At 53.7% G+C, this 13,553-nt stretch overlaps 2 protein-coding genes across 2 annotated transcripts; one reads left to right on the top strand and one right to left on the bottom strand.

Annotated features, from left to right (window-relative positions):
- Positions 1 to 3,367: 3,367 nt before the first annotated feature.
- Positions 3,368 to 4,779, bottom strand: HRG_07090 (centromere DNA-binding protein complex CBF3 subunit; the record flags this gene model as incomplete). Its single annotated transcript, XM_044865561.1, has 5 exons — positions 3,368 to 3,477; positions 3,557 to 3,990; positions 4,090 to 4,301; positions 4,445 to 4,647; positions 4,722 to 4,779. 5 exons carry the CDS (start codon positions 4,777 to 4,779, stop codon positions 3,368 to 3,370), a joined length of 1,017 nt encoding a protein of 338 aa, XP_044719523.1.
- Positions 4,780 to 12,133: 7,354 nt separating this feature from the next.
- HRG_07089 (restless-like transposase) lies at positions 12,134 to 13,279 on the top strand (the record flags this gene model as incomplete). Its single annotated transcript, XM_044865560.1, has 2 exons — positions 12,134 to 12,355; positions 12,422 to 13,279. 2 exons carry the CDS (start codon positions 12,134 to 12,136, stop codon positions 13,277 to 13,279), a joined length of 1,080 nt encoding a protein of 359 aa, XP_044719522.1.
- Positions 13,280 to 13,553: the final 274 nt, after the last annotated feature.

The following is a 13,553-nucleotide window of genomic DNA, read 5'->3' as shown; positions in this document are numbered from 1 at the left end:
CACTACCGGTATTCTAAGATTGTCCCGGGGGTTTTTGTGCTGTCCCGGATTTTTTGGGCCAACTTAACGGCAGTTAAGTTGGTCAGCCGCGCCTGCCTTTGACCAACGGGTAATCATCTTAGGCAGGCTTGATATGCAACACAATCCTGTGCTGGGAGCAACAGACTTCCGCATGGAAGGTGCACGAAATTCCAAGACGTGGGTCTGGCGTAACTACCCGTGCCACACCCAATGGGGCAATGGGGTGGAAACATGCGAACGATCGTGTCTTTCCGACAGTTGGAACGGGCTGCACCCCCCTGTCGTTCCGCCTTAGTCCCCGCATTAGGGGGACCGTAAAGTTGAGTAATTAAACACGCACTGCGACTTATAAACACCACTGCGACTTAAGGGGTTTTCCGATGATCTAGCGGATTCCGTGACCCGCCGCAACTGCGAGTCAGACATCATAAGAAGGGAAGTCTGCAGACTGTTGTTTCTTCTTCCTAGACCACTGAGGGTCCGGAGGATCTCCTATTCGAACGGGGACCCTTGAGGAGTCCGGCATAACTATCACTGGCTCGGGGACCTCGAGAGACTGAACTATCGATCTAAAAGCTAGAAGAGCTATTTGATCGGGGAGATGGAACTGATGTTGCTGACGTAGATGACTTACGTGGCCTTCAGTAAGTGGCAAGAAGTGCCCTCTTCCTGATAGAATGTATATTATACCTGAAAACGGGATATCAACTTGGGAGAAGCTTGGAGGGATACAAAAGGGGCTGTTTGGACGTGAAAAGGGCAACTGGGGCAGAGCAATCAACACATGCACATCACAGACTATCAGATCATCTGGGAATCTACCTACGAAAAGCCCCTTTATTCACTTTTATGCCCACTTTTGATCTCTCCTTCGCGAGATGTACAGCCGCTGCATTTTTTTTCGCTGCCGCAATACTTGTGATATCCTAGCTTACACACGTCGCCAAGTTGTAGCGTATTTAGGAATCCGGTGTACCGGTCTACGCTTCACAGTCTTCGATGCTGCGCGAAATACATATCGTGTAATTTTTTCCGGCCCTTCCATGATCTGCAGATACTCCCCTCTCATGCTCTTTGAACTCTTCAAATAACAAAAATTCGAGACGCGAAATTACAGTATCACGCATCGAGGAGAAAATTAACTTACCAGTTGCTTGCCGTAGGTACATCTCAAGGCTTTGACCATAGTGTACACTACGGTATTATTTCCGTTTGAGCTGGTCTTTTACCAGGAGGCAGAATTCAGCCGGGCAGGGGCTCTTGCACAAACCTCATGCATGTCTCGAGTGACGGCGCACGTCTGGATGGCGCCGTCTTGTCCTCTTAGTAGAACCGATTCTGACCAATGAGAACCGGAGCTTAGAACATCAATAACTCTGGGCTGCGCGTATGATTGGTCAAGTGACGCCAAGCTGCATCAGAGGCTGTGCACCTGATGGCCGTTAGGGCCTGCGGGACGGAACAGAGTGAGTCAGTCAGTCACAGATCGTGAGAGACAGGGGGGTAGAAACCTTTCGCCAAAACGCAAGTACGGTACGGCAAGAGTCAAAGAGGTCGAATGTGGATGTCTTGATGTATGATTTGATCAAATGAGTGAATTCCTTCGGCCCTAGGAAGCAAACGTCAGCCTTGAATCATGATGCAAACCCTAGCGAACTACCTTGAGGTGGCCACATTGCCAAAATGCAAGTGCCTATCCATGTAACGGGCTAGGCCCTGCTGGACAAGGCAGTGCCTTGTCGGTCTAAGCACTGTTGCTCGATTTTGACAACAATGTCCTGGCTCACTCGGAAGACTGCAGAGGCTGCCCCTGCCCCCTGATAAATGAGTTCACCTCCATCTAGCAGCTTCGTGATAGCGCGAGGGAGGTCAGAGTCGCGGAGCAAATCATTCATGTTTGCCGACAGCTTGAAAGTGATTTTATCGCACGGAGGATGAGCAAGTGGGCATAAAGATCAGGGACTGGAAGACTCTTGATTCTGCTATCTAAGGTGGGAAAGAGGCGAGATCTTTATAGACTGCCTGAATATGAGAATGGAAGGGAATGGTAGTGAATGGAAGCATCTGATCGGATCATCTGGAAGCCACTGATGCGTTGATGATGCCTCCTAGAAGTTTCTGTGGGGAAATGTGGAAACGGACTGTGCGAATAGGGGGTCAGACTGTTGGAGGCTGATATCCTATGTGTGACAACCTTGATGAGGTTCTCGTCGGATAGGTCACGGACACAGCAAGAATGGTACGATCGGATGAAGTGAGGTATGATGTCTGTGTCTGTCTGTGCACCCCATCCGGGGGTGCTCTGCCCAAGCCCTATATCAAAGGGCGATGGCCTCAATCTCTATGACATGCCATCACGTCATATCCCCGTAGCTGTCTCATAGATGTCCTCGTGGCCTCATTAGCTGCGCTACCTGGTGCGCTGTCGTCTGCGCTACCGTTGGCGCTGCCACTAGTAGCCTGACGCTATCGTAGCTGCATCTACCCGGATTCTACCGGATCTAACACCTTCCTTACTCAGGAAGTCCTCATGCGTTCCTGCTACATGGGCCAGGAATCCCTTCTCCGGGTCCCTCCCTAACAGGGCTACCCTGGTCCACCGACACATACCCACCCTTGTCCACGGTCGGCCGGACGGCCGACCGCCGCCCGGAACGCCGCGTCTTGAAGGGCTCTCAAGGCTCGACGAGCTCGTCAAATTACGAGGGGGAGGGGAAACAAAAATAGTGTATTTCTACCTCTTTAGTTGTACAACTTTTGCCTTTCTGTTGGCTCGGAGCTGTTTGCAAAATAAGTCCAGCGAGCAGCCGGTTTGCTGCTGTTGTAAGTTGACAATGTGCATCGCGGCCTCCTCGCTACACCTGTGGGCCTTCGCCACCTTGCGAATCTCCTGCCGGCTTCCCCATCTACCGTCGAGGTCGGCAATGGCTGGCCCGCCTCGAAGGCCAACCGTCCACTCGCTCCAGAGCGCCTCGACCATTTTACTGCTCGGCACATCTGATACCGTGGCGGTGGCTCTGTCTTAACCGTGATCGTATCTGTCGCCGTCGGGCTCGTGGCACGGCTATCAACAATGCTCGACTGAGCCGAGACGAATCGGCTTCCATCTCCTCGTCCTCCTGCCCAACGACATCAACCACGGCCGGGGCCGTGGTGGCAGTGGTGGTCGTCGCGGCCGTAACTTGGAAGTTGAAACCATTCGAAAAAAGGGACGACTGGGCTACCGCAAGACGTTCTTCGGTGGCTCGAAGCTGCTCGCTTAGCTCTGTTTTAAGCTGGATCGTCCTTGCTTCGTTCCGCGCGTCGATGGATTTAAGATAGTCCGCGAGGACCGGCATCGCCTGGACTAGGACTGCAAGCTGGCTTGGACGCTCCTCTTCAAGGATGAAGTCCGATAGCTGGTGCGCGAACGGGGCGTAGGCCGGATGCCGGAAGACCGGGTGGTTCCAAACGGGGCTGCCGGGGTATTTCTTCATCAGGACAACGGAATCCTGCAAGACAACCTCCCGTAAATAGAAGATGAGGTTCGTCGAACCCATCGCTGCCAGGTCGTTCTCCTGCTCGGTACCGGGACCGAACCGGCCTCGCCAACGGTCCAGCTCGGGCCAGATCATCGAGAGCAGGACCTCCGGCGGCGTCACGCCGGCACGGCGTATCTCGAAGCATCCGGCCTGCGGCGGGTGCCCGGCCATCGTACGCATGAACTTGCGAGGCAACGAGTTCAGGTAACAGCCGACCATCTGCTCCTGGTTCCAACGACCCGCGCGACGGATCTGGTCTTCGCTAATCCCCTTTAGTTCAGCCGTCCTCGCCCCCGAGCTGCGGCCGACATGCGTCTTCTTCTGCGACGTGACGCCGGCGTAGGCGAAGGCCTTGACAACCCACTCGCGCTGTGAGTTGTACGAGAAAGCCGCCGTCCGGCCGGTGCCGTTACCCTTGATTAGCCGGATGTCGTACCACGAGGACCGCCTGCTGAAATCGGAAACGGCTCACTACCGAGATCCCAACGATACAAGAGGTAGAACGAGGCCACCCAAGATGCAGATTAGCGGGTTCCTATTCCGATACGCGCCGGCGGTCTCGAGGCGGCCGTGCTGGTTCTGCTTGCCGGCTCGTGTCGTAAAGATGAGCGGCATGCACCGGGTCGAGCCCTCCCCGGCAAACTCAAAGGTGAATAGGTCTGAGATCTCTGCAGCCCGACGATCGCCGCCACGGGTGAGAAGATAATGGCCAAAGAGGAGATCCACGAGGTCCGAAAATGACACTCGGGCGATGTGCCGCTGTGGGCCCACAGCTCGTGGCATACTCGTTCGAACTCGGACTCCGAGTAACCATCGAGCAGAGTATCGCGGCCTTTATCGGCATAGTTCTCCCTGTCTCGTTGGGCGTCCCGGCGCTGTAGGGACTTGAGGTACTCTCGTACGTTGTCCTCGCGCGGCGACGGGTGCGTATTCATTCCGAGGGCCTTCTGCGTCCGGTAAAGATCCGTGATTGCGGTGACATAAGTTCGGACCGACCGCCAGGCCAGGCGGGTCTCGTCCTGCGGAGTATCAGTGGCGGCCTTGCGGCTCCTGACCTTCAAGGGCCGACCGGCCACCTCCTCGACGAGGAGGAGGAGCTTCTCCTCTGTGACCGTAGCGCCGTCACAGTACTGTTTGTGGCGGCAGAATTGCTCGAATTCCTCTTGCTTCGGTGCGTACGCCGAGGTCGTATTCCTTGGCCGAGACTCGTGGATCGCAGAGAGGATCGTCTGCGCATTGGCGCGTAGCTCCGCGTCGTTTATCGCGTTCTGCCGGATGCGTTGGTCCACTCGTACGCTCGACGGCTTTGCGCGACTCCCTGCCCCTGCCCCTGCCCCGGCCGCTGCTCCTGCGAGCTTCGGCAGGCCCCCTTTGTCTTCGCCTTCCGTCGATTTGGCGTCCGGGCCATGGGATATATCGTGACGGGAAGACCAAGGCAAGCCTGCAGTGACCACCAGTCCGGGTTGGAGCGGGGTGGCGCGCGGCGACGAGAGATGCCCTATCTAGCGATCACGATGCGCACCGCCTGGTCGGGTCGCCCGCTAAAATTCCAGTGGACAGGGCGCCGTAGCGAACGTGAATAGCGGCTTCTCCATCGAATCAGCGACGCAATCAGCGGGGCACCGATATCTGCGTATATCCACGGCGCGCGCCGTTCGGGTGGGGTGGATATCCGCAGATACGATTGGCCCGCCTGGTCGCTGATTCTCGGATTGCCCCACCCGACCAGATCAGCGGCGCTCAGCAAACCCTCGGATACCAGTAAGCTTCTCGAAGAACCTCTTAACATTGGAGATATCGCCAGCTTCAAACGTCTTCCTAGACTTCTCAACCGCCTTGATATATGTGACGCGGAGCTCTGGGTGGTCTTGAAGCCATTGAGAATACCACGCTCTAGAGGGCGGCTTGGCGTCAGGGTTGCGGCGTTGAAGGAGCGATAAAGCGGCGGACTCGACATGCGCCTTACTCGCTGGGAAGCCACTTCGCTGTAGCCAAATCACATAGGCGGCGATAGCGTCATCTTCGTCGTCAGAGAGCAGTCTTGGCCGGCCAATGCGGCCAATGTCTCCGTGCCGCCGTGCAATGCCTTTCTGGACCGTGGACTTGGCCACGCCAAGATCGCTGCCGCCTGACGTACTGATACGGGCTTCTGGACCGCCCCTTGCCCGGATTTGCGCGTTTGGCGGCGGCTCCCTGTTTCGAAGCTCTCGCGAGACTCAAGAACAAGCTTTACAGCCCTTGCAATAGCGATTTGGGAATACATTGCGTGTTGGCGACGTAGAAATACGTCATGAGTATCATGCGGTCGCGAGTTTTGGTGGGAAGATGCACTAAAAACGCGGTGCTACGATAGTGGGCCCGTGCGCGGCTGTCCACGGGTTTTCTGCATGTCCACGACTTTTTTAGCCAACTTAGGGGAAGGGGCCCCAAGTTGGCATACGAAGGCACTAGCCAACGGGTACCACTGTCCTTGCCGAACATATTTTCCATGAAAAACCACTCATGTGAGCGATAGAAAATGAGTACTCCGTAGTGGGTCTTTATCTCCTGAGTCGTGCAAAACCCCCTAGTGGCGAGTAATTTACGCACTAGCTCCACTTTCAACAATATGAGGGATAAACACACTGCTACTTGAACCGACCCACACTTATGGCAAGACAAACCGAGCACAATAACCACGACATATTTTGGAGCAGTGATACCAAACTGAACGAGAGTCCTCCATTGAACAGAGCGAGTTTGAGCGAACGCCAGCTAGGCATTGAGGGGCCTCATCATGGAGACGCCGGCTGAGGCCGTGATCATGGTGGGGCGAAGCGCGTCGCCTGCGTCGACACCCGCGAAAAGATCGACACGCGTCGTGAGGCCAAGCACCAAAATTCGAGAAGCCGCGCGACAGCCCGACGATCTGGCGGAGAAGACAACACGCGCAACTAGGCTTGCAACACGCATTGCCTCGGATGATGTCGCCATCAGTGACGCGACTGAGCGGCGCAAAGTTGCCAGCAGCAGCAGTGGCGCGAACGAAGGCCGAGCCATGCTCCAGAAAGTTCTCGAACTCTTGAGCGAGTCACGTCAAGAAACGCAAAGCTCAGCCGAGCGATAGATGCGCAAAACGAGATCATATCAAGCAACAGCAGATGATCCAGGAAATGGATCAACAAGGGAAAGAGATGAGAGATGAGCTTCGTCACATCCGAGCGCAGTTAGAGACCCTGGCTACGCCCGCATCTTCTCTGCAGAGCAGTCCGCAGATGTCGTATGCGAGCGCTGCAGGGTCATCGCCGACGATCCAGACAATGAACCGGGGCACCGTACCAGCAGCTAAATCGGCACGAACAGCCGTCAGCGATAGTCTCTACTGTACGGTGGACACATCACGAGTCGAAGAAGCGAACAGGTGCCAGACGCAGATCGGCAACATCCGAAAGGCCATAGAGAGCGACATGAGAAGAGTCAGAGGCAGGAGACTTGGAAATGCGCAGCGGTCGTGACAGACGCTCGAAACCCCGACCGGATCAAAATTTTATGCAGAGACCAAACCGAGTTGAAGCAGGTCAAGGAAGCAGCGCAGAAGACGGTAACTTCGGGAGCCAGGGTACTGAGAGATCAGCTTTACCCTGTCAAAGTCGACAACACCAAGCGTACCGCAGTGCTGGACGCCGAAGGCAACGTTCTGCCGGGCGCAGCTGAGGCGCTCGGAGCCGAGAATTACGTCACGATTGCCAAGATCACCTGGCTTAGCAACAGAGAAAGCCAAAGCGTACGGGTCAATGGTGATCTATGTCACTAAAGAGAGTGACGCGCAAAGACTTCTGGACGGCGTGTGGTTCGATGTTGCGGGAGAGTCCGCCTGCACCAATGTTTTTGAACGCCGCGTAGGACCGATTCAGTGCTTCAACTGTCAGAGATGGGACACAAGGCGTTTTCATGCAAGAAGCCGCAAAGATGTGGCAGATGCGCGAAAGCAGAACATCACCACAGAGAATGCAAGGAGACAGTGCCAAAGTGCGTGCCCTGCGGTGGACCACACGAATCGTACAGCCGGAACTGTCGGGCGCGGAACCCTGGGGATGAGACGCAGGCAGCGTCTGGCCCTTCGGGCTAAGCAGCGGAAGTGAGAATCCACTTAGGATCGATTATGGCACTAACCTTCAACAATACTAACACACAGGTATTCGACTTCGGTTTCGACAGACCGCGCTTCAGCTGCTGAAGGTAGGACGCTGAACACTTGGAGAAATTGGCCTTCAAGCAGGCCTGTCACGGAGCGAGTAGCGGCGAGGTTGGTGTAGCGTATGCTGACCCGTGGGGCTTAAGGTGTTATGCATTAATGTATTGAAATGTCAGTAGCTTTTACGTCTAGGCCCTATAGGAGAAATCCTCCGGGTGAAATACACATACATACTTGAACCGAATCCAGAAAGGTGGGGCGGGCACGAGTAGCATGTTGTAATTGAACCTGCTGAACCGTTACAGCCAGGGCCCATGTCATATCAACCCCCCCCCTCCCTGCAAGCTCCCCTGTCCGCCCCCCTGCCGGGACAGGACTTTTGAAAGCTTCCTCCGTACATTGTCGAGAAGAAGGTCCGAACCAAGCGAGAGGCCTCTAAGTCTCTCTAGGTAATACAGCTCGAAACCAGGTAAGGAGGGAGGTTTGTGGTCCACTGAGGGGTCCGGAGGATCTCCTATTCGAACGGGATCCAAAGAGTCCGGTATATTATCTTTTACTGGCTCGGGGACCTCAAGAGATTGAACTATCGACCTAATAGCTTGGAAAGCTATTGATCGGGGAGATCGAGCTGAATGTGCTGGCGTAGATGACTTATCCTTGCCCTCTTCCTGATAGAATGTATATTATACCGGTACCTGAACACGGGATATGAACATAGGGAAGGCACAGAGGGATATAAAATGGGAGGGCTAGACGGATACGGGAAACCGAAGAGAGCAATGAACACATGCATTTTCACATACCATCTAATCGTACCGGTATGATACTCGACCTTCGAAAAGTCCTTTTATCCACTTTTATGCCCACTTTTGCTCTCTCCTTCGCGAGACCTTATACGCTCTTCCGTGATGGAAATCAAGTCAATCTTCTTCGCCTTGCTCTTGCTCGTTCAAGTGTCCCTGGGCTTACCGGTACTGCGAAGAGAAGTGCAACTGTCCATGTCGATAATAAAGCCAGAACCCGCTCGAGGGATTATCAGTCGTGCATAAGTATAGCGACGTCCTTGTTGACAAATACACCATCAACAGGCTTGCACCAGGGAGCAGGACAGAAGATTTAAAGGTCGAATATCATACGGGCTTTTGGACTACCGGCGGAGACTGGTGGAAAATCTGCTGGACAAGCAACAATGCCACTACCATTACCTATACAGATCCCAATAACTTTCGCGGCGCCGTTGATTGGTTTGAGAAATCCATTTCGGATATAATACCGTTCGTCGGCTGGGGAGTAGGAGGGATGCTCGGAGGGGGGTTAGGGGCAGTGGCAGGGGGAGCACCTAGCATTCCAGGTTCAGCAGCTGGCGGTGCTGCAGGCTTCTTAGTCGGCAAGGTCATCACGGGTCTTGTAGCCAATCAAGCGACAACTGTCGCGAAGAACGGCCCATGGTCGAGTCAACCAGGTCACCCATGGGTAGCTAGGGCAGCAAGGGAGCTGATAACCAGGTCTGAACGAGGAGGCTGGAAAGCTCCTCTTAAAGACTGGAACATCTCAGTCGAGAGGCTGGGAACCCCAGGTCCCCAGCCTCCCTGAACACATTACCTTTACTACGAAAGAGGGATATAAATAGGGGCTTGGGTTTAGGGCAGAAAGGGAGGAGAACAGAGACACGGAATACAATATGACCTTTCTGCTGACTTTCTTCGTGAGAACAACGGCTGGGTTCAAGCAGCACATATTACCGGTACGGGAGGGGGATCACGACACATCCATCGTCATTGAGAAAGATGGCAGTGTCACTTTCCAATCGCCTTCGGGCGTGTCTACGACGACGACAACGACTCTGGAAGTGACCGACAAGCTCCTTGCCAAGCATAGGAAGGAATTGGAAAATGAAGTCCCCAAACGGCTGCGGCCTTGAACCCTAACCAGGGGCGGGGGAGGCAGGCGCTAGGTTTTATTCAGTCCGAAGGTGTCTAGATGCGGAGGACTTCATTATGTGGGGACATGGGCTCTACTGGCCCTACGCGAGAAGGAGGCTTTATAGGAGGGTCTCGGAAGACATTCGGACCGGGGTTACACGCCTCCCTTCATTCCTCCCTTCCTTCCTTCTTCTCCTCCTTCCCCTCATTCTTCTTCATCTTTTTCTCTTCTCTTCATAGATTACCAATACAACAGTCACAGGCATAGCTCTTTAGCACCTTTGATTCGTATTCTCTATCACCCCTGTGCACAGCACGAATACCCACGACCCAACAGAAGGACTTTATTACGACGATAACTTGAATTCGAAAACTCTACTATCATTAGTCAGATGTGTCTCCATAGTCTCCACTCAACGCCCGGATTGAAGGGTGTTTGTCGGCCTGCCAACGACGCATGTCGCCAGGGGCCAGTCCTTTCTCATTCTTCCTCATCAAACCATCCCTCCAATCCAACACACTCATGGCTGATTCTATTCCTTCAACGAAAACTTGCAGAACTGCAAGCAGAAGAAGCCGGCAGATCAATTCATATCGAAGAAAAAATCTTCCATATCATATGGAGGACTTACGGCTCACTGTCTCGACTGCAAGAATCGGCGAGCCTCACGCGCCTCTAAGCGTACGGCAGAACAAGCTGAGTTATCCCCGATACGTCGACAAGGATTGCCATTATTAGACTTGCAACTAGGTACACCAATTGTGTTACAGGAACCTATTCTGCTGGGAACACCAATTGCCACGTCAACAGGAGCAGTCGCTCTGGCGCCGATTACTTCCCGTCCGAGTCCCTCGATTGCATCTCAAGAAGGCGTACGACTTGTAACGCCGATCGAGTCTCCGGTATCGAGTGCTATTTGGCCGAGACCAGCCCGGGGAAGACACTCTCACTCACCTCTGCCGCTGCGTCAGGCGGCTCTCGAACGCCCAGTCATATAACTTCGAGATTTCGAGCTTCCAGATTCTGACTGGATGGGTGATATGTCGCACTGCCCATTGTCGGACCGTTGCTCCATTCTACACTGGGTTTCGTACGGCGCCACTCGTACGAAGGCGTGACTCTACCGTTAGCTGTGACAAGCCGCAGACCGAGCTTCGTACTGGCCTGCAGAACAAAGATCCTGACTCTCACCTGTTCCTGCGTGATCTCGGCCTCGTCGTGGCTGTTGGTCGTGAACATCGGAAAAAAGCAGGATTGTCGGGCAGGACTGAAAGGACCATAAGATAGTTACTGAAATGAGAGAAAACAAGTTACTTGGGCAATTCCTTCGGCCTGTTCCATCTCCTGAGGAACTTTTTCCATCGCCTTTTCCGAAAGAGCTTTGCCCTTATTGCTGTCCAACTCATCAACTGAATACCATCCTTGACCCTCCATAAAAACTGCGCTCCCGCCGCAACTTTCCAGTTTGATATCTCTCCTGGTCTCTTCCTACCATATTTCGCGTACAATTATTTCCATTCGGCGAATGGCGTCCACCACGTTGCCGTCCTCGGGCAGTTGGCTCAGTCACTCGTTGTCGATGACGATGCATCGATATCCAGGATGATGATGGCGGAGGTAGTCAAGCCATATCATAACCGCCTGGCGGCGCACACGGAACTGACGGGTAAATTGCCGGCTCAGATTGGCTTGTGATGACGTGTTGGCAGGACGCAGCAACACCGTGTTCAACTCCCGCGGCAGAAGCGGGAGCTGGTTGTACACCAAGCCAACTTCGCGAAGAAAGTGAACGACATGCCCCCGATACTTGTACTGCTGCCCTCGCACCAGCATGATGTTCACAACTTGCCTGCTAGGCAACCGCTACTGCGTAATCACGCGACGGACCTTTCATTTGTGTATAAAGATTAAAGAGCTGCACAACTCCGTGCGTTCGTTCATTCACTTCTTGTTCTTTAGATAATTCTCATCAATTGCCTGATGCCATCTCTGACCCGTGTGGAGCCAATTGTCTGACAGTATTCGATTGCCGATGCGGATGGGCCATCTCGGCTTTAGGTGGGCGATGTGAAAGGCCTCTAGCAGGGTGGCGATCAATTCCACCTCCACCTCCACGTCTTCAATAATATTGAAGTGGAAGTCACGTGTTTCAATTCAATCAATTCAATATCACCTGCACATTGAGAGCTTCAATCCACGCCTCCGCCTCGAACGTTGACCACGCGTTGAAGCCGTTGAAGCAGGAGGTGATCTAGGGTAGCATCTACACTTAGGTACCTAATCGAGTCGCGTCTGACGCGCGTGATTCGCGTGATCACCCTCAAGGTTAGCCTTAGTTACCGTATTGAGTGTTGTAGTACTTCCATTCCATACTGTTTTCAGATGTAACGAATGTATAAGTACCTGGGCGATTGAACGCGTTTGGGCTGAAGTTCCCCGAGTCGCGTCGCAGAGAAACCTTCCCCAAACGAATGCATCCCCTTCCTGCGGCCAAATGGAAACCGACGTTCCTACTAAGCCCCAGCGTGCTTCAGACGGAGGCTCATCCAGCAAGTCGTTTGTTAACATGGATGCTTTGCAAGACGAATGGAGCATCTTCCCATGGAACCATTTTCCAGGTTATACGATTTCCGAGCGTGCTGGCAGGCAGACTTCGTGGGTCTGGCAGCATGGTTTCGACATTCAACCTAGCGATTCTCCCACGAAAAGAAAATGGGTTTGCAAGCCCTGCCTCAAGAAGCCGAAGCAAAAAACATCAGACTTCTCTGCCGCTGGCACTCAGAACATCGAGAATCATCTGTTCAAAGAGCACAGGCTTGTCGATCTGTCCGGGAAGAGGGCGCCCGCTCTTGGGAAAGGAACCAGGGACAAGACCCCGTCAAAGAATATTGTGGAGATGTTGAACCTCAATGCTTCAGACCCCAAAGAGCAAGGTATCGCGAACGCCCTCATCCAGCGCTTCGATAAGGACCATTTTCAGAGACTTCTTCTCGAGTGGGTGGTCGACGCCAACGTCTCCTTTCGCCAGCCCGAGCACTGTCGCCTCCGACATATTTTCGAATACCTGAATCCATCGGTCGCAGTGACGAATGCCCACATCTCGCACGATACCGTTCGAAAGCGAATTGTTGACCTTTATACCCGATACAAGACGTGCGTAATCGACAATCTAAAGAGCACCCCGGGCCAAATTCACATTGCGTTCGACGGCTGGCGTTCCAGGAATCGGCACGCTTTATACGGGATTATATGTTTTTACATCGACAAGGATGGAGTTCCATCAAAGCTTGTCCTAGGCATGCCGGAGCTGAAGATCTCACACTCGGGAGAAAACATTGCAGCCCAGATCCTCGAGATCCTAGAGAGCTATGAGATCCTCGACAAGGTGGGCTATATTACACTGGACAACGCTGGCAATATGGATACGGCGACAGAGGAGATTGCAGAGGCACTGGGCTTTGATCCGAAGAAGCGGAGGGTGCGATGCTTCGGCCACGTGCTCAACTTGGTGGTCAAGGCGCTATTATTTGGACACAAGGCCGACGCGTTTGAGGCAGAGATTAACGGGAGCCTGTTCTTGACGCGGTCCAGCATGAAATCTGGCGAAAGAAAGGCCCAGTCGGAAAGCTCCACAACCTAGTAAATTGGATCCATCAGTCCGATAAGCTGACGTACCGGCTTCGTGCGCTTCAGGAAGAGTCCTTTTCACAGTCGGACGACCCCAAGGTTCGAGCGAAGAACCCTGTGGACGTTGTCCTTGATAACCTTACTCGTTGGCTTTCGACTCTTTATATGATACGGCGCGGCCTTGAGTTGCGGCCTTTCTTGGAAGACCTGACTGAGAAGGTCACGCTTGAGTTCAGGAAAAAATGCCGCAATGGGATGAGAAGGGCAAAAGAGATGCCTTTGTCTCT

This window comes from Hirsutella rhossiliensis (assembly GCF_020360975.1).
Source record: "Hirsutella rhossiliensis strain HR02 chromosome Unknown scaffold00007, whole genome shotgun sequence".
Classification (NCBI taxonomy): domain Eukaryota; kingdom Fungi; phylum Ascomycota; class Sordariomycetes; order Hypocreales; family Ophiocordycipitaceae; genus Hirsutella; species Hirsutella rhossiliensis.
This window is presented reverse-complemented; position numbering and strand designations above follow the sequence as displayed.